The sequence below is a fragment of the Zonotrichia albicollis genome, chromosome 4 (assembly GCF_047830755.1).
Source record: "Zonotrichia albicollis isolate bZonAlb1 chromosome 4, bZonAlb1.hap1, whole genome shotgun sequence".
In the NCBI taxonomy this organism is placed as follows: Eukaryota; Metazoa; Chordata; class Aves; order Passeriformes; family Passerellidae; genus Zonotrichia; species Zonotrichia albicollis.
In genome coordinates this window covers 50,974,248-51,000,732 of record NC_133822.1, presented here as the reverse complement: position 1 = coordinate 51,000,732, position 26,485 = coordinate 50,974,248, and the positions used below count along the sequence as shown (strand labels likewise).

The 26,485-nt window shown below is 40.4% G+C and overlaps 2 protein-coding genes across 7 annotated transcripts in view; both read left to right on the top strand.

Moving 5' to 3' along the window:
• The window catches only part of LEMD3 (LEM domain containing 3), a 40,210-nt gene extending 31,760 nt beyond the window's left edge, over nucleotides 1-8,450 (top strand). For both annotated transcript variants that reach the window (XM_014272455.2, XM_074539776.1), the window contains exons 10-13: nucleotides 4,406-4,487; nucleotides 7,170-7,275; nucleotides 7,362-7,440; nucleotides 7,691-8,450. In XM_014272455.2, the coding sequence (XP_014127930.2) occupies nucleotides 4,406-4,487; nucleotides 7,170-7,275; nucleotides 7,362-7,440; nucleotides 7,691-7,854 (431 nt within the window). In that variant the 3' untranslated portion in view covers nucleotides 7,855-8,450. The remainder of the gene's footprint in view (nucleotides 1-4,405; nucleotides 4,488-7,169; nucleotides 7,276-7,361; nucleotides 7,441-7,690) is intronic.
• A 2,119-nt stretch (nucleotides 8,451-10,569) lies between these two features.
• The window catches only part of MSRB3 (methionine sulfoxide reductase B3), an 80,860-nt gene continuing 64,944 nt past the window's right edge, over nucleotides 10,570-26,485 (top strand). For 2 of the 5 annotated variants that reach the window (XM_074539780.1, XM_074539779.1), the window contains exon 1: nucleotides 10,874-11,011. Coding sequence is in view for 3 of the 5 variants with exons in the window: in XM_074539778.1 (XP_074395879.1) it covers nucleotides 10,798-11,011 (214 nt within the window). In the remaining 2 variants the exon portion in view is untranslated. Of the gene's footprint in view, nucleotides 11,012-26,485 lie in introns of all 5 variants that reach the window. The other 3 variants (XM_074539781.1, XM_074539777.1, XM_074539778.1) reach the window with 3 other exon arrangements.

The following is a 26,485-nucleotide window of genomic DNA, read 5'->3' as shown; positions in this document are numbered from 1 at the left end:
TCATAAATCTAGATACTCCTCAAGACTGCTATGCCCTCAACAGACTCAGCATATAGAAAATCATAATGAATTCTTGGGTCTGAATCTTGTGAATAACTTTCAAGCTTGCAATCTTGCAATTTTTTAACCATCTGAGATCTGGTAATGCTCTTTAGCAGAGAACAATACTTGAACATGTGCAGTTGAAGAAGAAACCCTTTTCAGAAAGGCTGTCATCATTTTACAAGGGTGTGCATTAATGATAGTGTGCATTTTAACTCTTGGGACCTGTAGCTTGCCTGAGATCTAATGCTGCTGTCTGTTAGCAGTGTGTTAAAGCATCACTGTGACATTTTGTCCCGTCCTTCAGGGTGCAGCCTGTGTTTTGACTGTTTGGTTTGTTTTTGTTTTTTTTTTTTTTTTTCTGGATCAGAATAAATTCTGGTGCCATCCCTTTGAAATATTACCTACTGGATACAGTAGCTGTATTTGTTAAAAAGAAAAGGGTAGGTAAGCTAATTGTAGGGTGAACAAATACAATGTTTTGAAAACAATATACAAGAGAATAGTCAATTGAGAAACAATCTTGATCATGCCAAGTGATTTAATTAAATCTCACAGTGGAGAGAACCCCACAATTCTAGTGTGTTCAGGTTGCTTTTGAAAGAACAGATACAATTGTCCTATCTCACCTTTGATAACTGGAACTCTGAAGAAAGCTAGGTAGGCAGGGCTGCAGTGTAGCTAAGCTAACAGTACAAGCTAAAGTTCCTTGACAGCTCTGGAGATGAGATAAAGAGGTTCTCTGAGGTACCACATCTAGGGTGATATTTCATCCTGCAGCATGGAAGATAACCTGTTACCTTTTGTGAATGACACCCTTCCTCCCCAGCTTGTGAGAACATAATCCTTTCTCTGAACAAAAACAAACAAAAAACCCCAAACCACAATTATACTCTGAACTATTGCAAGAAAACTGGATTTCATGCTGCTTGTAAAATTCAGTATCCATCCTGTATTTGTCTTCTATAGCTGAATTAGCTATATTAAACCTAAATTCAACCATACTCTTCTTTGGTGATATTAATTTCAGTATCTTCCATGTATATTAAAGAACCTCATGATGCATAAAAGAACATATTTTCAATATTTTCAGATAATTGTTTTCTTTTTTGTTCTTGCCTTTGGTAAGAAGGGTTAGTACTTATTAAATTGCAGTGATCCATGGCTTAACATTGAAAAAACCTAGTTTTAAGAAACATGGTTACCTATATTTGATGCAAGTATTCAGCCTTATCAGGTTCATCAAATTTACATCTAAAGATCTTTTGGGTTGTCTTGTAACCCATGGTGATGATACTTGGGAACTCCTTTTGTAATAATATGCTAGTAATTCAAGGGATATAGGAAGCTGTACTGCAATCTCTTCAATGGTCATTTTGAAGCCAGTGCAAGAGATACTTCTTCCATCATAGACAGTAATAAAGGGGTTGACAAAAGCACATGTGTTTAGCTACTGCTGCTCTTCAAATCTAGAATGATAGTGATATTCGGTTTAAGGTAGTAAAATAATGTACATTATGAATTAAAGAAAAAATAGCTTCCTTTTCTTGAGTGCTCAGTAATCCCCATGGGGAATTTATGAAAGTCCTGAGTTTTTTCCCACCAGTGGCTTACTACAAAGTTGTGTCTCTGCTTCCCTATTTCATCTCTACCTTTTCATCTTTTGTCTTGTAAGCATTACTCCTTAGACCTATGTAGAAAAAGATGTGAGATACTTAGTTAACCAGTGTGTAGCTTATACTGTTGTCCTGCAAGAGTGTTTGCTTATGCCCTTATCAAGAATATTTTGTATGCTCCACACTAGTGTAACTTTTCAAATAATCAATACTCTATTCTGAACAGCTTTGTCACTGAAACAACTTCTTTTAGGGGAGGGGAGAATCAGTTGTTACAGATGTGAAATGAAGTTCAAGAGACATCAGTTAACTATGCTGCTTTCAGTTTTGCTGTGTAGATAGAACATTAACTTGCCTGTGTCTTCTCTACCCTCTCTTTTTGATGCCATTTCTGGTATACATATTAAGGCTTATTATTGTTCTAGCATTAATTTCAGAGTTCACTGATTTCCATGGTAATTTTTTTCCCTTATACATGAAAAGCTCCATCTAAGTTGCAAAAATTACTTTTAATTTAGCATGATTTTGAGAAGTTTTTTTGAGAAAAGACAGAGTTCTTCCTTATTTTCATATGCTGCACTGCCCTGGGCACACTTCCCTACTGGTAGGATGTTACATTAAGTTAGAAGCAGTTTAGTCTTGTGCTGATGGTAGACTCTGGCTTAGGTTATCTCAGTAAGCATCTGAGATCTTCCAGTCAAAAGGACATCAAAGTTATTAGAAACTGGAACAGGCAAATAATGGTTTATATAGGTAACTACACTAAAGGGTGAATTCCCCATTTAGTTACTTTTGGATAGCTCAGTGGTTTAACTGCTTCCATAAATATCAGTATGGATTTTAGTTCATAAATAGCTTGCAGAAATGTTGATCCTCTGGGTCTAGGATCTCTGCAAATAACCTAGCCATTCTTTATCCTTGGATTAAAATCATGTGCTGAATAAACCTAGTTAAAAATCAACATAATTTCCTCAACCCCACACCTTTTCAGGTCCAGGTCCATGACGGGGGGCCCAGTCAGGGAGGGGGGGGGGGGTGTCCAGTGGTAAGTTGAGTGCAATAGTGCTGTTGACATGTGAATTTAATTCACACATTGATCTGCTGGAGCCAACCTCCATAAGTAAGGTAAGTCCATGTATTTTTCAATGTTAGCTTAGTTCTGTAAAGTTGTATATTGTTTACTAGGGTCAAAAATCTTTAAAGCAAAAAAAACCATGTGCTATTGAAAAAGGACTTGGTCCTTAAATTATAGGCAGCTTAGAGGATAGATGCAGTGTCACCAGCATATTTAGAAATCTCTTCCCAAGACAAAAACAGACAGTTGTTACAGGTGTTGGTGACTTGCACTCTGTGTGCATGTATTCTTAATAAGAACATTTCTAGTTATTTGGGGAGCTTGCAGTAGGTTGGATATTAGAATTGGAGGCTACCTTTTCTAATTTCTAGTTTGTAATTGTATTTCATTTGTCTTGAGAATTTACATAAGAATAAGTTTTTCTATGCAGTATCTCCAGGCAGTGACTTTTCTCTTGGTTAGTGCTTGTCTTTCACAAGCTGTGTCTTCCACATGACTTAATTTTGTCTGTGTGACACAGGTTTTGTTTGGGTGGCATACAGAAGAGCAGCAGTGTTCATGTATTTTGGATGCACTTTCAAGATTTTAAAAGATCAGCAGTAAGAAGCACAGACATTTGCCCAAAACAGACACTTCTGACCCTTGGAATGTAACATCTTGAAAATGTCGAATTTTTCTAAAGTAGGATTGCAAAGGAGAAGCATTAATAGCAGTTTTTTTTTGTTGTTGTTGAGATTTTAATCATATGTTGAAACTCTTGAATCTACTTAATCTCAGTCTTCAAAGTAAAATTTCCTTCAAGCCTTGAAAGCTGTTTTACTAGGCTATCCCCTTTCATTTCCACTGCTGATTTGTTGGCCCTTCTCAAGGTATGGAGCTGCCTTATCTGAATCTGAAGTGGCCCTTGATTCCTTTTCTCATGGTACAGTCTTCTCTTGTGACTCTCACAAGTAGAGCTTGTGAACTTTAGTGAAGTTACTATTTATTTTGGGATTTCAGAATGTATTTTGTGGCACTGTTCAGCTTTGAGTTACTCTGTAATTTTTGATTTTTGTTTTTCTTCTTGTATCTGTTTTATCCTCTGGTATGTTTCATTTCAGATTTTTAGAAGCTTCTGATCATGTGTGATCATTTAGGGCTATAAAGGCTCTGTCCTTTTAGCGCATTCTTGACATGTTACTGCACTACAAATGTAACGCAACATCCATCTTAAGGTCTCCTTATTTGTTAGCCAAATGGGCAGCATATTGCCCCAAAGTAGAAGAAATGAAAATTTCATCAGGCAGTTAGAGCTGTATGGTTAACTTCCAGTTCCAAAAGTTTACTCCAGATGTTGTGTATATCTGTGTTTTCATGGAGATGTAGTGCAAATCCTTTCTTTTCAAGTATATGTTATTTTTAAAAATATCCTGAATTCCTTCCATGTGGCCTGGATATAAGAGAGTGTCTTAAATGTAGAAGTTTAAAGTATAAAAAATTAAGCAAAATATGGTATGTTTTCTTCAGTGTGGTAGAAGACTGTGTGAAACTAATTTGCTTGAATTCTTTCATATATGATATAAACTTTCTTCTGAGTAAAACTAGAAAGGTATTAATGTATAAAGTTGACATTTCTTACCTCAATGGTATTATACCTGTAAATAATTAATATTTAATTTATTTTTCTTTCTAGCATTTCATCTAGATAGAAGAAATTCACCCCCGAACAGCTTGACACCATGTCTAAAGATTCGCAATATGTTTGATCCAGTTATGTAAGTAAAAGCAGTTTTCTGTCTGTATTTCTGCATTCTTTTGGAAGAGTCCATTTCTTACCTCTGAGAGGGGTTTGGAAGAAGTGAAGAAACATGAACATGTTGAAAAAAGCAGGTTGTAAAAAAAAATGTTTCTCTTAACATCTTTGAGAAGACATAAAAAATCTTAACAATCTGTCTTCTGTCCTTCATTATATTGCTCTGTGTCTTTGGCTCACTTCTTGAAGGATGTGGCATATAGTCAAACTACTTGGAGCAATGACTGATCTTTATCCATTAATTAAATTTGTAATGTTCAATTGTATTAACTGACAGAGGAGACTCATGTGGCCTGACAACAGATTGTAAGTTTTTAAAGTATTGTTCAACATTCTGGAGTATTTGGACTGCTACAAAGCTTGCACAGTTTGCATTTAAAAGGCTGAATTTAAATCACTTTAATTGCACTGTGACTGCCTAATTTTGAAGCAAATGGATTTTTGTAGTGGGAACAAATTAGTGCTGTGTACTGGCTTCTAATGCTCATGTAATTCTCATAATTCTGAAGTATGTACTGTGTATGAATAAGTAGCAAGCTTATTTAATGTACCAAAAGCTAAGGAAAAAGAATTAATTTTTTTGTAATCTTTTAAATCTTCATCTATTCCACTTTTCTGTAATATCGCCTTTGACTCTGGACTAGATCGTGGTAGGAGTTGGGAACTAACACATAGGTTATGCCAGATAATCCTGTCTAAGCTTTGAAGTCTTTTTGTCCACTGTAAAGAGATACAGGAACTCCAATAACATCTCTGGAGTAAATTATTCTTTAATGTGATTATACAAGGGAAAAATACAGGTGCTGTGTCTTACAAGGGTACATGTGAGATGCTGCCTCAATAATACAACCTATTGATTTCGACAGGAACTAGGAAGCAGGGGAGGACATAAGCGTATGGACACAAGTGATTGTTAAGTTTGGATGTATTTATTCTGCCTTTTTTCTAGCCACACTTAATTAGTTTAATTCCTTGCTTTATTAACTGAAAAGCTGTTAGTTAATTTAGCTGAAGACAGTGTTACCTCTCACATAGAGAAGTACTCCAAAAACCTTTTCAATGTCTTTAAGATTTAATGTCTGGTCAAAGACACCAGCTTCTGTGGCTTCTATAATAATTTGCAGATTGGAGTAGGGTGAGCAAGACTGAAATTTCAGGGGTTGTTCTTGAAGCAAATTGATCTTCCTGTGGGAGGATTAAAACATGGGATTTGCAGAGAATTTTAAGTGTTATCAACACCCTTATTGTAGATGCTTCAAAGGAGATTTTGTGAGCTGTATTGGTTAGTCTGAGTGGTACTGAAATAAGTCCATTCCTGAAGCTTCACTGTAATATTTATTGGTATGTGGTATCGGCTATTTTCCTGTTTCAGAATGTTAGCAGTTCAAAATGTCTGCTGTTAATGGAACTAATTACTGAGGTGTTATTTTTGTCATAACAGTCTCCCTTTTTAGCCTTTATCTTTGCTGTAAGTTTCAGTGCTTTTCAGTACTGACCCAGTCCATGCCCAACAGGTCCATTTAAAAGCCCCAACATTTATAGACTAGGAATTGTGTTTTGACACTTGTCTTTAGTGCCTATGTCCAGTCAGCTATTTGGAACATTGCAACTTCTAATACACTGAATTTTTGTAGACCTTTTCTTTTGGAAGCTGACCTAGCTCCATTACTGGACTGCTGGATTGCATTCATAGTGGGGTCCAATTCCATATTGTACTCCCTAGTGCATTCTTCTTCTGTGAGCTGTCTTCCAGAGGACTGTTGTTTAAGGAAATAGTTCTTATCATACCCTTGTAGTTATCTTAAAGAAAACACAAACAGAAATCCAGAGCCCTCAGTGCAAGATAAACTGTATTATTAATCTGCTTGTGTCATTAGAGGAAAGAGGCGTATGTTCTTGTTCCAGACCTGAAAGGGATGAATGCTTTCATCCATCTAAAACCACCTAAAACACAGAATGTACCAGTCTCTGTGATTAGATTGTCAAGTATTGTTTTGACGTTTGCTGTGGGTACAAGGTATGTTTAACAAAACTAGTTTTAGCTGCTCTTACAGTGACTGTATACTAACAATAATTACTGAATTCCTTTTAGTGATTACACCAGTAGCTGTTAGAAGCAGCCCTATGAAAAAGGTCTTTTTTCTTGGCTTGAGAATCATCTGGGAATATACTGGTTAACTTTTTTTATTAATATTAGCACAGCACATAATCATCTCTCTACTGCCAAAAGTCAGGGAGGAATCATATCAAGGGAACAACTTGTCCAACTTGTTCACTTGTACATTATGAACCCTCACATCACAGCATCAGACTTTGTTGTGTGTTCTAGACATTTACTGTGCAAGGCAGAAGCATGTTTTTTTAACTATCAGTCTAAGCACCAGTTGGATAGGCCCATTTTAGGACAACAACCCACCCCCCAAAGAAGTTACTTCTCTTGATTTGTAGGGTTGAATTTTCTAAAGTGGACTATGGGAGCCAATTTATGGTGTATTCAGTAGGAAAAGTATTTAACCTGTCCCAGAGGCATTTACCAGAAAATTATGTAAAGTTACAGAGAAACCAGACTCAGTAGGGAAGTATGAGAATGTTGTGAATGTTTAAAGAATTACATAGTCCCTTAAATCTTTCATTGTTTGCCTAGGGAAATAGGTGATCACTGGCATCTAGCAATTCAAGAAGCAATCTTGGAGAAGTGCAGTGATAATGATGGAATTGTTCATATTGCCGTAGACAAAAATTCACGTGAGGTGAGTGTCTTTCCAGTAACGTCATAATACTTCATCCTTTTCAGCTGGACTGGCAAAAAACCCAAATCCCTCTTTCTCTTACTTAGGGCTGTGTGTATGTCAAGTGTCTCTCCCCGGAGTATGCTGGAAAGGCTTTCAAGGCATTACATGGCTCTTGGTTTGATGGTAAGGAATGAGAGTTTATAACAAAACATAGGTAGAAATTACCCATGGGTGCGGAAGATGGGGGCAGTTTGAGTTCTTTTAAATGGTGAAATATTTGGTATCTAAAGTATTGAGCAGTTAAAAAAAAATTTAAACTAATAATTAGTAACCTAATTTTGATGTAATGAAATAGTTGTGTTTTACATCCTGAAGCAAAATGCAATAATACTGAACTAGAAGGTTTCTCTTTTCCTGTTTCTTTGCCTCGTAGGAAAGCTGGTAACAGTAAAATACCTGCGACTAGATCGGTATCATCATCGTTTTCCCCAGGCTCTTACTTGTAACACTCCACTGAAGCCATCAAACAAACACATGAACTCTATGTCACATCTGCGTCTTCGGACAGGCACAACTAACTCTCAGGGAAGTTCCTGAGAAAACTTTCTACAACTGCTAGGACTGTTACTTGCAACAGGAATGTTCCTGTTCGGCCGCCGTCTTCCTTTTTTAGTGCTTTTTGTATGTAATACTTTAAAGAATTAAATAAAAGTTCAAACGTTCCAGAAGTCTTGTTTCCAAAGGGACTTAGCAATGAGGCAGTAATACTGAGCTGACAAAAAAGGAAAAACAAGTTGTTTCACGAAGTTTTCTGGGGCTATAGTAAACCGATGCATTTAAGTTTTGCATGAGGAATACCAATTTCATTATACATTTTGCAGATGTGGTGACGTATTTTTGCACCAAGAAGTGTTTTTGCTAATACAAAAGCATGGAGAAAAGAAGACTTCCTGTATTTCCATAGTTTCCTGTGAAATAATCTTGTGGGTATTTTGTAACAAGCAACCTACAGTTCCTGATGGTGAATAAGTTAAAAGAAAATTCACTCAATATTAGTTTTTTGTTGCTATATAAAAATCTTTTTCTGCAGCTGGGGTATGGGGAAAGTGAATTTGGCATTAGTGGTTGCATATCAATGTGAGGGAAGATGAACTGATTGCGGATGTACTGGGTTTTGTATATAAATGTAAATGCTGGTGGTGGCAAAAAGGGTTGTGTTCTGTGAGGATGTCTGCGTCAAAGCAGCAAATAAGCTTCCTATTTTATTCAAAACCTATTGTTTTATATGGTTTTGGCTGTACCATGACAAGAGGCCAAATACTTAAAAGTGTTGGATACAGGTTAAATATCTTTTATAGGTTTTATATAAAATACCTTACTGATTTTGTGTGAAAGGTCTGATACCAATTGTAATGAATTCAAATTTGTGAGCAATAAAGAAGCAATTGGCAGATACTGGAAAAATATTTTGTGAAAAGCTGTATTTATTATTACAAGTGTCAGGGCTGTGACAAAATACCATTGGATTAAATGACATTCCCAGTATATTATAACATGTTTTAATTCTCCATTTATGTGTTAAAATTTAAAAATTCCTTCCTTGCAACAATTTTGGCTCATGCAAACTAGTGCAGCTGACAGTAAATCTTGTGATTCCAAGCTTGTAAATTTACTAATGTTTACCTAGAAGTACAAAATTGTTGCTGAGAAACTTAGTTGCAAATCTAAGATTATTGGCTTTACTAATCCCCACTCCTACAACCATTTTACCTAGTTATCCAGCTGAACATCCTGTAGGAGGTGAGACTGGAAGCACACCAGTCCCACAAATTTTACTGAAACTCACTTTACTTTGTAGATATGATGGATCTGCAGCATGAACTTGCACAAATAATGCACGTTTTTCTTACAGTTAAGTAAACATGATGCACACTATTCTGCAACAGGAAATCCTATTGTGCCTTACCTTTGTGCTTTTGTGGGCACCATGTTTATTATTGGAGAGTTTGTTAACCGAAAAATTTTAAATCCTCGGTTTTATGTCTCAGATGCTAATGAATGAGTATATATAATATATAATCAGCCATGCAGAATTCTACTTACCAAGGACAAGTACATATTTTTGATGGGTAAGTGGATTGTGCCAGGTCTGGTAGATTTTTGATGAGTTTTATTATATACATATATGTATATGTATAATATACATGTATATGTATTATATATATGTATATAAACTAATTTTGTTGTATTTGATGTGCATCATAGTGATTTGTTAACCTGACCTTAGTGACCCCATCTTGTGACCTGTTGCAAGAGTGAATGTAAAAATAACTGTGGCATTTTAAAAGGTCGCCTCGATGCAAATGCATCTATCTTGCTTCTAAGATATATTTCTTGTAAACACTGTACATTTTAATTGTAATATGTACTATTATGCAGCTTATTTTACCTTAAACTGTTGACTGATATCCCTTCCTGCAAGACAGGGGAATATGTATAATATCTGAACATTTGAGAAAAATCAGATGTTTGTTGTAACTTGTCATCCTATCCTGTAAAAACAAACAAAAAACCAAACCAGACTCGAATTAAAGGTTTATTAGGGGTTTTTATATGTGTCTCACCTTCTAGATATTCGGGTGTCTCTGACTCAAATGCTTTTCTTATCTGGGGTGGAGGGGGAGATTGATTTACAGCCATGTAATTAATTTTTAGTATTTGTTAGGATGTGAATGGGTGCTGCCATGAGCTGACACAGCCGAGTTTCACTTAACTGTCATCTTGACTTTTGTCCTGATTTTGTTCACAGGGAGTACAGAGACATTACCTTGCTTCCTAAGTCATGCCATGTTGTCTCCCCTGTTAAAGGACAGGGCTGAAAAGCCTTAACCTTGTGCTTTCAGCCTCTTTCTTGTACTTTGAGGTACAAAGAGTCATGAAGGGGATTTTGGTAAAGTAACAGAAGCGATTGGCTTTTTTTCCTGCCATTATTTTGCTTTGTTTGAGAATTGTTTTAGTGACAGGTTGAAGGTTTGGGGTAGGAGGAACAAAGTAGGGTCTGTCAGTCCATTATTTACATATACGCGTCCCGTGAGGAAGGGGAGCAGGAGGAGGAAGAAGCTCGATGTCGCTCAGTCCCCTCCTTTTTGGAAGCTAGGCAGGGTGGGCACTGAGCGCTGTGGCAGTTTCGGGGCCGGTGCTAACGTGAGGAGCTGGCTCGGGCTGGGAGCCGTGGGCCGGAGCCGCTGCGGCGCTGGCAGCGCTGTCCCCGCTGCCGGCCGGCGCCGCGCAGGCAGCTGAGGGACACGGCAGCGCCGGCTCCGCTCGGCCCGAGCGCTCCGGCCGGGGCTCCCTTGGGAACCGCAGGAAGGTCTCTTTAAAGGGGCGCGGAGCCGCTTCCTCGACCTGCCCGAAGCGCACCCTTTAACCCTTCAAACAGGACGCTTCGGCCGTGCCGCGGCGGCGGGACGGGGCAGGGTCCCGGCCGCCTCCCCGCGCTGCCGGGTGGTGCCGGGCGTGCGGCGGGAGTCTCCCGGCTCCATGTTCATATTTGGCGTTGGCCGCCGGTGCCCAGGAATTTCCCGTCATGCTCCCCGGGCGGCGGGCCCGTCACTGCGCTCCCGCGGGGCGGGGGGGCCGGGGCCGCTCGCTCGCTCCCTCGGGCCGCTCCCATGCGCGCTGCGCCGCCGCCGCTGCTCCCCGCGCTCTGCCTGGCGCTGGCGGCCGCCGCAGGAGCCGCAGGTAGGAACAGCAGGTAGGAGCTGCGCCCGGCCCCCCGCCTCCACACCGGCCCCCGCTGCCGTGCCGCGGGGAGGGCGGGCCGGGGGCTGCGGCGGGGGCGAGGGGAGGAGCGGCCCCGGCTGCGCGGGGGGCCGGGCCGGGCCGGGCCGCACCTGCCGGGGCTGCGGAGGGGAGCGGGTTGGTTGTGACGGGGACCCCGCGGCCCCTGCCGGCGGCGGAGAGAGGGGCTGGGGTCGAGGGTCGCTCGGGTCGGTCCCCGTGTCACGGAGCGAACCCCTGACAGCGCTCGTCGCCCCCGCAGCCCGGCCGTGCCGTTCCTGTGGCCGCCGCAGCGCCTGGACCCTGGCGCGGCGCAGGGCTCCGGGTGTCCTGCGCGGTAGCTGGAGCTCCTGACTCGAACGGGGCGCACAGCAGAATAGCTGGCGCGGGGAAGCAGCGCTTGACCAAGTGCGTAATGAGTTCAGTTCAGCCGCGATCCCCAGCTCGGTAAATTGTGCAGCGCTAGGTCAAAAAGGAGCTTAAACTTCACAAATGAGCTCGGAATTTGGTTGTGTTATTCTGCGGAAGCTCAGTATGTTCGCTGACTAGGTTTGTTTGGTGTTATTCTTCTGAAAGATACAATCGATGCAAAGGATAAAGTATAAATTATTTCTTACGGTCCCTTGCCCAAGTTGATGTAGCTGTACTTGCGTCGGAATATTCCTGGAAACAGAAATGAGACTTAATTAAGCTTCCTGTAGTATTTGACAAATTAGCTATAAATGCTCTCTTTCCTGCTTGAGCTGAATTTTCAGTCATCACCCTCTTAGCTCAGACTGAAGGCGCAGTGATCTTAAACAAGCATAGCTGTGTATTAAAAATGCCAAATCTAACAGTAGTTATCTACAGATAAGGCCGAATGTCAACTGTTAGCTAGTGATAAATGCTGTAAGGCAGTCTCTGAAGGTGTTCTAACCCTGAACACAGCATTTAGGAAAGTATAGAGCCCTACATTATGTATGTCATGCTTTTAGCTCTTTCTCTGTTCTTGCTATTAAAACTGCTCTGAAGATGAGTTCTCTGGACAGATAGAAATCAGAATGAAAAATCTGCAATAGCCAGATACTTTGCCTTACTGATACGGCTTGCTTATGGCCAGTCACCTTTAAATGGAACAGCAGTCTCCAGTCCCACTATATCACAGTGCCACTCATTTGAATCCAGAATTTAATGCTTAGAATTCATCCTACTTATGTTCTTGCCCTTGCTGAGTAGACATAAGTGCTTGCTGTCTTATTTGCTGATGATTCCGAACTTTTTGTTACGTTGCTGCGTGCCTTTGCAGTTCATCATGATTCCTTGTCTGCCAAATTTGGTTGGTAACAGTGCCCTTTGAGTCTGATTCTGGGAGTAGTTTCCATGTGGCTTGTCATCTTAATCAGACGTTTGCTCATAGTTTCTAAAAGAATCTCCTGCCTCATTTTAGACATGGCTTATTTTAGAACAGTGTTTTTCAACTGTCTTTTAAAATTTATGTAGGGAATTAACTATGGTTAGCAGTTTAACCAGAGTTACTAAATAATCCTATAATTCTGAGATTAAAAAAGGATTTTTTTAAAACATAAAGTTCGGCATTGCTTTGTTAAAACCGGCAAAATTAATGGAGTTAAACAATAGATAGTTCAGTCCAGGATGTGGTTGGTCAGTCCTTTTCCCATCTGATGTATCTTGGATCTTAATAATACACATTTGGAATGATCTTTTAGGAGGAAAAAACAATTCTAATTTTCTTCCAAAAGCACAGTCTTAAAAAATAGTGCCTTTGTAGATCGGGTAATGTTTCTATATTTGGTAGCAAAGCCATATAAAGTAGTTGATCCTAGACAAAAATAAAGTCTTTTGACTGATTGACCTTGCTCATTTTTCCAAGTGGTAGCAGTTACTCTTACAGGGGTTGGTTAATTCTGATGCTAATGTCAGTACATACTGTAAGAATTCCTTATTTTTTGTTTGTACATACCATAAGAATTCCTTACAGCTGTTTGGTAAGGGCCAGCTTGCACGTGAGGGAGGTATTTGGTCCTTTGCCCTGTTATTTATGAAGGTATGGAGGATCTTGTTTACCTACTCATGTTTTGTCAGCTTTGTAAGCTGATACTTGTTTCTGTACCATTAGAGATCCAGCCTATTTATTACATTAGAAATGCTAGAAAATAGCATTTATCTATTAGGTGAATTGTTAACGGTTCTTTTGTTACTTATTTTAAAGGATGGGGTAATAAGAGTCAGTAGAGGAAGAGAAGAAAACACACTGTTAAGGATTTAATCTTCTCAGACAGAAGGTTAAGAAGTCTGCCTGTCTGCATCTGACTGGCATTGCTGCAAGCCAGCAATGCAGTAAAGCCATCCAATTTGGAGATAGCTTTGTTGAGCTGCATAATGCAAGTGAGTGTGTCCTCATTACAGAGCAACTCTTAAGCTACATGCAGCATTGTATTAGTCATAGGTAGGGAAAATGACCTTATTTTCCCCTTTCTATTATTTTTCTTTTCCATTAAAAGCTGCAGTTTAGGTAGCACCCAGGCTATGTATGAACTTAAGCTATGGAGGCTTTAACTGATAGGAAAGTGGGATAAACATTGGCCTAATTATAGCTGAGTCTAGTTCTAGTTTATGGATTCCTTAGCCAAAAGATCCCTACATGGACCCTCAAATTCCTGGTGTGTTTATGACATTATAATTAGGAATTACTGTTGAATAAAGTCAGGTATGGATTTATCTTACCCTAAGTAACTCTGAAGTTGGTATGCTTATTTTGGAACAAGCTACAAGATTAGACAGAAATAGGGTGTTTCTTGCTCAGGAGTATTCATGTCCATACATGGAGTTATTTCAAGGTTACTTTTTCCACATAAAAACAGAAGTCTTTTAAACAGAACAACAAAAAACCTGAGAGTTTTCAGGGCTTTTTTTTTTTTTTTGTGTGTGTCTCATAGAGTAAGAAGTGGCTACAGGCTAACTTTCCCTTCTCTTACTCACCTTGCTTTGGTAGGATTTATTGTTATCTTTTCAGAGGCTTCATTTCCCTCAGAAGGATAATTTGTTCTCAGTGAGCTATTAATATGTACTAGCTTAAAAAAAAAGCACAAACCCAGATATTTAAGTCCTTCTCTGTGGTATTTTGTGAATGTATAACCAACTTGCAGTGTTTTTAAAGTAATTTTCAACTAACCACTTAAGAAAAGGAAGGAAACACATATTGCATCATTAATTTCTACCAGAAGTTGAAGAATGTCATTGTGTAGTTCAAAAGGGATTTTTGTGTCTTTAGGTTATGAAGACACTGATCTGTATTTTTTGTGTGAAAATAAGGTAGAAGAATTCTTTGAGAACCCCTTTTATGGTGAGGTAATTGGAAATTATAATTTATCTGCTTAGCTTCAGCCTTCTGGTTCTCATTTAGCAACCTCAATTCAGCATTATCTGAAAACCACACAATCTAGCAACTGGATCTGGGAATAAAGAGGCTTTTTGCAATAAGGACTTTAAGATCTGAGGAATTGAACGATACTAGCCCAAAGCAAGCAAGAACAATACTTACACTTATAAGGTGCTAACACAGTTCTGCTGTCCTCACAGACTAAATTATAGTTTAGCATTGTTTTGTAAAATAATTATTAGCATAAATACTTCTTTATTTCCAGAAAGTTTTGGATTTAAATGTGATTCAGCTTAGACAAAGTTTAAGGACAGGACTTCTGCAGAGGTCCCCAGTTTGCTTTTTCCTTTCAGTAGCATCTGAACATCAGGATTGATGATTTCTTTGAACTGTGGGCAGCAGCTTAGCAAAATGTACATGGTGTGCTAACACATTGTTTTGTTGGGAAGTGTTACCTCATCCAAGAAATTTAAAGAGTAATGTTGTGCATGGCATTTGGAAGTATTTCCCCACGGGTCTCTTTAGCTCTGTGTTCTTCCAAAAGGGGACAACGCCTTTGCATTTCACCTGATGGAAAACAAATCCCTACCACCAGGGAACAACAATAGTGCTGATGGAATGTAGCTGCCAAATGCCACCACTTTCACTCTCACCACACAATGAAAATGGAAAAAAAAATTCAACACATGGAACCTTAGCAGCTTCCTGGGGAAGTGATCCATGCCAGTTGTTGCCAAAAGGAAACAGCCCACAAAGTGTTCCTTCTGGCTGAGGGATTGCCCTGTTCTTGTTCCTCTCCATTCCCCTGTGCGTGGTTCTCAGGGAAATCTGCAGGCGAGGCTGTTCCAGATGCCTGCACAGAGAGTGGAGGTGATTTTAACAACTTCTAGGACCTTCGAGGTGGATTGGTGGGTGGGAGCCACATGGACGTGTATGGAACTCTTTCAGTTCATGCAGCACAGTGAGTCTGGCCTTGGCTTTCCTGCAGCTGGTTCAAGAGCAAGCATTGGTGTCTTGGTTTGGAAAGACAGGAGTCTGCTAAGGAAGGCAGGAGCCTCCCCTGAAATGGAAAATGTAGACCCCCTCCCTCTGAATTGCTATGAATTTTAAATTAAGGGGCACTCAGGCAAAAATATTGGAGCAGAAATAACAGTTCTTTATTAGGGAAGAAAATAAAAACATAAAATAAACAATGCAGTAAACCAAAACAAAACTGACAGAGTCAGAATACAACCTGACACCCTCTTGGTCAGGGTGTTGGTAGCAGTCCAGTTGCAATGGGGACTGCAGTCCTCCTGGAGTGTCAGGTGTGGTTCTGTTGGAGCGGGGATCCTGTAGAAAGGGTATAGTCTTCCTCTGAAGATCCCGTGGAAGAGGCTGCTGTTCCTCTGGGAGGTGGTCCAGAACCTCAAGATTGTATCCAGGTAGGAATGCTTGGCTCCTCCCTCAGGGCGGAGCGTCTCACAATGGGGTGCTATAGTCCTTATCAGTAATGCAGTGATATTCAATAGCCTGTTATCAGCAGATGTCTCTCCAGAGGGAGGGGTAGTTGTGGAAGAGATAAGGAAAACTGCTCACTTAACAGAAGACAACTGCCATACAGATAGCAAAAAGAATACATCTTGCCTTGCAATCTGGGACAATTGGTTTGATATAAAGTTGCTCAGTTGGCTAAGAAAAATGGTTGAATATATAAGCAGGCTTTGCCACCTGGGTCAGATTGTCACCATCCTGCTGCTGGGAGGAATCTTGATATTCAACATAAAACCAGTGCAGATCCACCCTAGTGTGTCCTGATGATGAACAGTCAGAGCTTATACTCTAGTTTGAGTCGAATTTGTCCTAATGGGTGATTCAGTAGTGCACTGATCCAGTCTGCACAATGCTGAAACCAAGGCTTGCAGATCAGATTGGTTGGGCTTCCACTCCTGCACACCAACAGCATTGTCAGTAGCCATAGCACACATGTGAGAGAGAGATGGGAATAAGACAGGAGCAGATGCTTTGGCTGCCAGCTCAGGGACAGGTGGAAAAGTAGAGGTGAATCAGTCAACTGTGAAGTTACAGCCCTGAGATGCAAATTCAGAAACTCTGCAAATAAAATTATTTGAGTTTTCTATAGAGTTATCACCTCTGCTTTTGAATGGCTACAGGAAAGGAAAATCAGCCCTGTCAGTAAAAGTCTTAATATTTAACTGCTATGTATTTTTAGACTCTATCTTCATTTTTTCTCTTTTTTTTTTCAGAATTAAAATCAGTGCTTCATCAGATCTTGTATGTACATGGTGGAAAAACACTGTGCGAACAGCACATCTCTTAACATCTCTTTTCATGAGAGAAACCAAATTGCCTGTGTGTATGCTTGTTCTGTGTAGTCCTGCTTTTCCTTAAAGGCAAGGAAAAAAAGATCTTGTCACAAAAGGGACAAGATCTTGTAGCAAATTAGTGGCTCACTGGGACCCACCATATGCTCCTGGTATCTAAGCTGCTACCTGGCATCCCTCATGCAAAAACACAAGGCAGCTTTGCTACTCGCCTCTGAACTCGAGAGAGGTGCTGGTTTGTACCAATTTATTCTAGCAGTTGTTGAACCATGCTGGGAAGGATTACAATAGATATTTTGTAAGACTCTAGGCTCTTCTCATGAAGTCTTAAAATGTGAAATACGGTAGCTGTCTGGGGAAAAACAAGCTCTTTTTGTTTCTCAGTTACATATGAATTACAGACCAGTACATTTTGCGCTAATGACAGTCAAGTAATAACTGTGGCAGTAATAAAGACAGTGTAATAGCTGAGTGATGTAATGCTATTTAAGATGAGAGAAAGATTTTCAGAGCATTATCCCATTTCCACAATCACTCTTGTAGACTAAACAAGCCAAGCGCTTAAAAGTTTTTGCAGGGATTTGGCTTTCTGAACCACTCTTTTTGTTTTTACTTCTCCTCTGGGCTTTCCTCAGCTGTTTCTGCCCTACACCCCAAACCAGAAGCATATTCCAAGTGATACCTCACTGCTACTGAGCAGACCAGACTTCCTCCCAAGTCCCTCCTGTTATGGATTATGTTTCTCTTTTTTAATAAACTCCAGATCGTTATCTGCCTTTCTTTTTTTTAAAATAGTTTCACACTGTTGGCTCAATTTATTGTCACTGTTACCTTGACATGCTTTTCTGCTGTACTGCTGCTAGTCTGGCATTCTTTTGATTATTTTGTGCATTTGAAGATTTCTTTTAAAGTCTAAATGTGATTCTTTGTACTTGGCTGTATTGAATTTTATCTTGCTGGTTTTTGACCATTTCTCCAATCTATTAAAACCATCTTGAATTCTGCTCAGCTCAGAGGAGTGTTTCACACTCTTTGCAGGCTGGTGTCTCTGCAGTTTTAGTAGGACTACTTGCTGGGTTTTTGGCCCTGGTCTGTAGGAGAAGCACTGAACAAGTGTGTTTATTCAAGCAGCTCTGCACCTGTGATAGAGGACCTTGATCCAAAAGAAAAGTGCTTTTCCAGTTTGCTTTGTCTAAATGTATTTTATATTTGAGGTCTGTTTGATTTGCTGCTTTCCTTCTGCCTGCAGAGTGCAAGGAACGAAGGAAAGTATGTTAGTTATGGGGTTAGGTTTTGGCAAGCCCATCATGGTGGCTTACTGCTTTCTAATTTTCATTGCCTGTTTATGGATTGTTTAGTATTTTGCTTCAAAAACTTTCTGTGTGTTGAAGATAGATTTATGGCCATGTAATTCACTAGTCAGTTTTTTCTTCCTTTTTAAAAATGGATAATACTCTGTTCCTCTTGAGATTTCGTAAAGGCAGAAACCTTTCTAAGGCAAAAACCTCCAAGGTTTTCTGGACAATTTCCCCTCCTTGTTTCCCAAGTGCTTAGGATAAATTTCTTAATCTGTCTGAAGAGGAAGAGCAACCTCAGGGAAAGGTTTCAGGCACACAGGACCCCTCCATCATCCTGGAATATAGTGATCAACATTAGTCTGCCTAATTTCTGATGGTCTCATATTTATGCAGCTAAAGCACCTAAGGTGCAGTTCCCAAGCATGAGATGGAAAGCTTTGATAAAGATTTCTCTTAAAAAAAGGACAGGACAGGGGAAGGGAAAGGAAAGGAAAGGAAAGGAAAGGAAAGGAAAGGAAAGGAAAGGAAAGGAAAGGAAAGGAAAGGAAAGGAAAGGAAAGGAAAGGAAAGGAAAGGAAAGGAAAGGAAAGGAAAGGAAAGGAAAGGAAAGGAAAGGAAAGGAAAGGAAAGGAAAGGAAAGGAAAGGAAAGGAAAGGAAAGGAAAGGAAAGGGAAAGGGAAAGGGAAAGAGGAAGGAAGGAAGGAAGGAAGGAAGGAAGGAAGGAAGGAAGGAAGGAAGGAAGGAAGGAAGGAAGGAAGGAAGGAAGGAAGGAAGGAAGGAAGGAAGGAGCAAGCTTTAGCAAGGTCTGCACAACAGATTTGAAGTTTCAAAGTAGTCACTGCAACTACTTCAGGCAATTGCCTCTGCTGTTTCTTAAACAGTCCAATTTCCAACCTGATAATCTCATGTGTTGGTTTTATTTTCTTTGTATGTTACGAAGTTTTTTGTTTGTTTTTTTCTTTGTATTGTATTGTTGCAAAGTGTGAAATTAGCAGATGGGCTTAATTGATTATAGGCTGTGGTTTATTAATTTTGTTATTTGCTTTGCAACTACACAGAATTCAAAAATATAGATAACTGTATTAGAATGTGAATTTTTCTATACATACATACCAAGGCTCTAAAAGTGACATACTGAGCAAATGTATCAGAATTCTAATGAGTAATTATAATTTCAAAAATACTCCAGCTGGACATAGAGCTGGCATGTCCTTCATTGTTTTATCCTGCTTGGGGATGCTGAAGGCTCTCACTGAGACGTGCTGAAGGAAAAGGGCCCTGTGCTGGGGTCGGAGCTGAGTTGCTGAGGTTTAATGCCCCTGAGGTCTGGGTGCATGTCCGAGTTGCTGAGGATTTCTAAGAGATGTGAAATATCAGGACCAAGATGGGACAGAGGGGCCCTGATGGTATAAGTGTAGGATTTTCTTTTTTTGGAGCACGAGTCCAAGTAGGGCAGAAACAAACTGCATTTTGGGGCAATGCTTAATGAAGTTCCTGACAGCTGGCTGTGCTGGGAGGGGCTGCCTGCAGATGCCTGCTGCTGCCTCTGCTGAAGCAAGTGGAACAGATGTCACTTTTAGGGACAGATTATGCAAAGAAAATGTCAGCATTTATCTTAGGATATTGATCCAGAGGAAAGCTAAATTACAAAGCCTTGAAAGTAGCCGAAGGTTGGGAAGAGGAGAACGGAGCTGGTGCCTGCATTGTTGCCCTGTGCACCCCAGCTGCACCAGCACTGCCTGGGGTGCTCCACACATGCCTGTGTGGCTGCTGCCAGGCCTGGCACTGCTGTAAGTCTGCTTTAACAGAGCAGGAGAAAATATTTATGGGTTTTTTTCCCCGACGGTAAGTGCTTTTTTGCTCTGCAGAAAAGGTTTTGAATGGTTATTGCAAATCCAGCTGAAGGAGTATAGGATGAGTATTTAGCCTTTTGAATGCATTTGGGGCTGGGAAATGTGGATTGACAAAAATGTAAAGTTTAATAAATATTTTCAATCAATTAAAAGAGGTGGAAGAGACACGTTAGTGTTTTAGACACTTGGAAGAGGATTGAAGAGAAGGGAAATAATTTAAGCAAGTTTTGCTAGAATTAATACTTCTTTTGTTCAAGATTTGAAAAATAGCTTTAGGATGCCTAAAGATGCATATCCTTGTGCTGCACAGACAGTGTAAATACATTTGGCTAATTAAAAAATAAGATGCTATGTTTGTGGATTTTAAGACTGCACTGGAATGAAAATCACAATTCAGCTCACAGATTCCATGTAACATTTTTCATTGAAAAAGTTTGTCTTTGGAAGCTATTCAGAGGCTGGAGCACCTCTTCTATGAAGACAGGCTGAGAGAGCTGGGTTTGTTCAGCTTTGAGAAGAAAAGGCCCTGGAGAGACCTTAGAGCCCCTTCCAATACCTGATGGGGACACAAGAGAGCTGGAGAGGAACTTGTGACAGGGGCCTGGAGTGACAGAACAAGGGGGAATGGCTTTTAACTGGGAATGGGTTTAGATTAGATATTAGTGAGAAATTCTTGTCTGTGAGGATGGTGAGTCACTGGAAGAGGTTGCCTGGAGAAGCTGTGGATGCCCCATCCCTGGAAGTGTTTGAGGACAGACTGGATGGTTTTTGAGCAACCTGGTCTAGTGGAAGGTGCCTCTGTCCATGACAGAGGAGTTGGAACCAAGTGATCTTAAAGTCCCTTCCAACCCAACCTATTCTGTGATTCTATGGCTCTACAACATTTTCTCTTGTAAGAAGGAGAGTCTTGAATAAATGTTTTTATCCCTGAAATTAACTAAATATAGGTAGGTATACATATAATTCTGCTTATTAAATTGCAGAAAATTTGGGTAGTGGTTTAAAATCAAGTGGTCTTTATATTTGAATCAAATTTATTGCTGTTAGGACAGAAATAGTTTTCCTTGCTCTCTCACTTTTCAGTCACTGACACTCAGTATTCACTCAAAGCTTAAGTTATACTCTTTCCTTACTTGCTGTGGTGTCTTCTTGCTGCTCTTCATAAAAATAAAAGTACAACTTTGACAAGAGAAGACTTAGGAGTTTCTGTTTTACTTGATGGTATTTTATTTTGTTATCTATTGGACGTTTGAGGTTTTTTTCAGCTTCATATAGGTTCTTTGGATTTTGGATGATAAATGTTCCTATTGCAGTGTGCAAGGCATTATTTTGTGTTTGGTTTTTTGTTTTTGTTTTTGTTTTTATTTTTGCAATGTCAGACCTTCTCTATGCTATAATTTTTAAAAATATTTTTGGATGAAAGGCTGAGTTTTTCTTGTATAGTCATAAGGCTGCTCTGCATACCATCGTGACACAGTCTGAATGATCAAAGGTACATATTTAAAGGATGCTTTTGTTCTGTTGACATATGCGTAGACCTGTGCGTGTGTTTGAAGGACAACTCACGGGGCTGTGCAGCGTGTTTTGTATCAAAGGGAGCTGGCACCGCTCGGTGGTGAGGAGCGGTATTGGTTTGTACAGAAAGCCACGTGGAACATTTCCATGTAAGGGAGACTGCTGGGGAGAGACTGGCAGCTATGGTGTCCTTAACTCGAAGTGCTTTTCTAGCAGCTGGGATGATAAAAAAAGAAACCACCACCTGAATTGCTCTGAGATGAAGTTATACTATCTGACAGAGAGATCATGACGAAATTTTACAAATCCTTTACCTAAAAACATTTTTACAAAATAGAAAATACTCAAGTCTGGTTCAGAGTCTGATATAAAAATTATATTTTCTCAAGTTGGAAATAATACAAATACGGGGAGATAATTCAGCTTTCAAATGGCCTATGCTGAAGAATGCAGAATGAATGAAATTACACAAATAAGATAAATGTGTATTTTCAATAAACTTTTTTTTGTAGCAAGGTGCATGGCATCTATAGGAACATTATGTGCATATATGCACATGTAGACAAGATATTAGCACTAACTACTTTTTCAATTAAAAAAGTTTTAAGTATCTTAAAAATCTGCAGGCAATAGACCTACTGATTGTTGGTAATTTTCTATATACACTGTAATAACTCCATGACATCCATTAAGAATGCCTTAGTTTCCTGCTGTGGCAGGGAGTTTTTGGAGTTTATTCCCTGGTACACATTTTACTCTGAGAAATCATTAAACTGGAGGGCAAAGCTATGTCTGGAATCACAACTCTTCTGGCGCTGTTGTGTTCAGGGACTTTGTCTCCTTCAGTGCACTAGGAAGTGTCATTGGTACATTTCCTTACAGTGCCTCATAAAGGAGAGTCACCAATGTACGTGGTCGGTGATGTTTGAGAATTCGGCTTCTCTGCGCAGCACGAGTGGCAGCTCCCCTTCCGCCTCCTGCAGCCCGTGTGTGTGTGTGCGCGCGTGTGTGTGTGTGCGTGCGTGTGTGTGTGCATGTGTGTGTGTGCGCGTGTGTGCATGTGTGTGAGGGCGTGTGCGTGTGTGTGCCTGTGTGTGTGCGTGTGTGTGCGTGTGTGTGTGCATGTGCGTGCGTGTATGTGTGCATGCGCGCGTGTGTGTGCATGTGTGTGTGTGCATGTGTGTGCGTGCATGCACACGTGTGTGTGCGTGTGTATGAGGGCGTGTGCGTGCGCGTGTGTGTGCATGTGTGTGCATGTGTGTGTGTGTGTGCACGTGCGTGTGTGTGTGCGCGTGTGTGCATGTGTGTGAGGGCGTGTGCCTGTGTGTGCGCGCGTGTGTGTGTGTGTGCGCGTGTGTATGAGGGTGTGTGCGCGCGTGTGTGTGCGCATGTGTGTGTGCCTGTGTGTGTGTGTGTGTGCATGTGTGTGTGTGTGCATGTGTGTGTGCATGTGTGTGTGCGCGTGTGCATGTGCGTGTGTGTTTGCGTGTGTGCGTGTGTGCGTGTGTGCGTGTGTGTGTGCGTGTGTGCGCGCATGTGTGTGTGTGCATGTGCGTGCGTGTGTGCCATGCGGGTTGGGAGCATGCCCAACAAGCAAGCAAACCCCTGCAGGGCTGGTTTGTGCACATCTGGCTGCGGGACGAGGGAGACCCTGCTCTTTTCAAAAGAAGGTACTGTTCTCTTGTGTTGTCTGAAATCTGCTTAAGTCATACCAGCTAGCTGGAGGCTTTCTCTTTGCTTCATTTATGAGATATTCTACCTAAGAGAAACTGCTCTTGTCATGTATCTGTTGTGTATTGTTACCCCGGCAAATAATCTTTGTAAGGCAAGGAAAATGTCTGCTCAGTTACAGAGTAACGTGTAACACAATTTAAAAGAACGCTGATTCCAAATGTTGCAATTGTTTGTCTTCAAAATTAGTCTTTCTTTTTAAATTGAAAAATAAAAGCTAGTACAAAGGTGTTCCACAAAAGTAGAATAGAAATTTCTGTTGAAGGGCTTCTGTTCATTGCTATAAAAAGAAGTTGTATTTAACATGATGCATGGGATTTGTCTCAAATTAATAATAGAATAGAAAGTTTGTTATCTCTGCTGTATTAGTAAGCCTGACAATGCAAATAATGGTGGAGAGGGAGACATACCTAATCAAACCAACCTGATAACAGAAATGGATTTCATGTCTTCAAGTGCTAGGGTACCCCTTGCATAGTTCTATTCACAGCAGTACCCAGAAATTTTTAATTTTTTTTTCTTTTGGTATTGAGAATTAATCCTTTATAGGTGCGCAACACAAAATGCTTTTGGGCTTGCCAGTAGGAATTGTTCAATTAAAAGGTTATTTCCAGAACACTTGTATCTCATCATCTGAAGACCAGAAGCAATTAAATCTTTACCACTGTGCTGGAGAGGACTGCCTGGAATAGAAAAAATGAGAAATTTTTCAAGATGTTGGAAGGATCATGATTCTCAGAAAAGACCCATTTAAGAATAGTTTATGACTGTTGTAGTTATAAACTCACTGCCATAAAAGGAATGTGCTGTACGTTGGCAGGCTACCAAGTGAGGGAAAATGGAAGTGCAGCTCAGCACTATTTCAGTGCATCAGATCTGGGAGGAGCGGGAGTGGAGGGGAATCCCAATTGACCTATATTTACTTTCCTTTGGGAAGCATTGCCAGTTATAACTATTGGGAAACAATCTGCAAATGACAGATGTATAAGCACTTGCAAGACTGAGAGACTCACTGGTTTCTGCCCTTGGCCAAGAATTCTTTCATCCCAGGCTTGGGGACTCCTTGTTTGTCTTGTTTCTTCCCTTGCTTGGGGTTGCTGCTTTTTTGTGTCTCTTTGCAGTTTCGCTTTTTCCATTTCATCTGTTGTCCACAAGGCCTGTGCTGTCTTGTCTCTTCATTAATGAAATCTCCTTCCATTTTACTACCCTCCCTAAGGACCAAGTGAGAGTCCCTCGCAAGGACCTTCTTCTGTATTACTTAAAGCAGAAACAATTGCCTCCCTCCTACACTTGTACTCAGTGTAGCATGGATGCCCTTCACATCCCCACAGGCCACATCCTTTGGTTGTTTGGATGAGATCAGTATCAGTGTTCTGCTGTGTGTAAATATTAGTTGTCAAATAAGGAGAAATCAAGCCCACAGTTTTCTTGTCCATGGGAGCCAGTTGCTGAACAGGGAGGCATTAATATGTCTTTCCCCTTGTTGCTTTTTTGGAGGGTACAGCTTTCAAAAACTCATTTGTTTTGATTGTCTTCTCACTTCTCAGGCTCTTTAAATTTGGCCCATGGACAATCCTAGGGCTTTAGTCACACTGGCCTCATTGTTGCAGAGCTGGTTTTTTGCTAGCGGGAGAGGGGGAGCTGCAGTGGCTGTGCAGTGGCCAGTTCAGCATACAGAAAGGGTTATTCCTGTGAGAGACTGTAAGCTTTCCATTTTAGGCAGCTGTTATTAGAGAGAATGTTAGCTCAATTTGGTAATTAAAGGAAAATGAAATATACGTCTTTGTTTTCTGCTCAGATGTAGTGATTTTCTATTATAAGTATAAATAATTTTTCTATTCTGGAGAACCATTCTAATACAAATGGAAAGATATGGTGGCTCCTCACATTGCATATCTTTTTGTCAGCAGTTGGAATCAGTGAGATTATGCTGAATTATGTGCAGAGATTTCAGAATCTGGTTTGCTTTCCAAGATTTTTTATTATTATTTTATTGGAAAGATAATAATTTTAAGCTGTATGATAACCTAAAATCTGTTGTGGGAATCTCATCTCTCTTACATGGAGGACGGAAGTCTGGGTAATAAAGCTCAGACTAAGGGCTGAGTTCCTAAAAATATCTCTGATTCACCTCAGTAGGAACTTTTATGCAACCTAAGGATAAAGTATGGAGGGCATTAATCCATATGGCAATGCCTGTCAGTTGTGTATCACAGAGTGGGACTCAGTGTGAACAGATGAGCATTTCAGCTTATTCTTCTTTTCTGCTTTCCTCTGTTTTATGTCTGATCCCAACCTTTAGACATTTCTTCTTCCTTCCCTACTCCCACTGAACAAAAGCTGCTGAAGCACCCAGCTAGAATATGCAAAGGGTACCTCAGGAATGTCCATAGACTGGACTGGATAACCCCATTTCACAGGAGAAGGAGGACTGGCCGGTGGGCACCGTGAGGAAGCTGAGGAAGCTGTGGGACTGGGGAGGGCCCTGTGCACCCCTCGAGCTTGAGCAGCCCTGGTGTGTGCCATGCTTATTGTGCCCAGGCAGGTGTCTGCCACCTCCAGCCCTGCTGGCTCTGCTGCAGTTCATGGCATGAAACGCTGAATAGCCTCCACAGTTAGGGACGTGTCTGGTTGCTTTGCAAATTATCATTCCTATAAGTAAGGGCCATTAAATACCTGGATCTGACAGTATCCTAAAGCATCTGTGGGGCAAACTGGTACTTGAAAATGTCTTATGTGTGTTTTGCAGGAAGGTTTTTAGGTTGGAGTTTCAGTTGCTCTGGGAAGGGTTTAAGAACAAAATCCAGTATAAGAGAATATGTAAAATTCAAGAAAACAAAATGGTTTTGAACTTCACTGTTTAGGCTCCGTTCTAATGACAGTACTAACTTCAGGTTTAAACCTTGACATTTCCTGACATTCCATTCAAATATTACAAGGTGTGACAGTAATTACCTCTTTTATCAGGGCACAATGTAAACTTCCTAAAAGTAGACAGGATTGCCATTTGGTTTATACATTCCAGCACAAGCAGCTAAGGGGAACATGCTTTAACTGAGAGTCTTAAAAGTGAAGTGGGAATTCACGTCTAATACTTCAGATTTCTGTGGCTGTAATTGAGAAGCTAACATTGTATAGGGGGAATATATGCCAACAAGCATGCAAGCTATATGGTACAGTACTTCTGTAGACCTGTAAAGTTAATGCAATTAATTTCATTTAGAATGCTTTATTCCTCTTCAGTAAGTCTTTGAGAAGCTTAAATTGATAATTGCCTTTATCATTATCCTAGCTGTTAATGATTAAAGTATTTTATTCTCATCAGACAGTGAGCTTTTGCAAGGTATT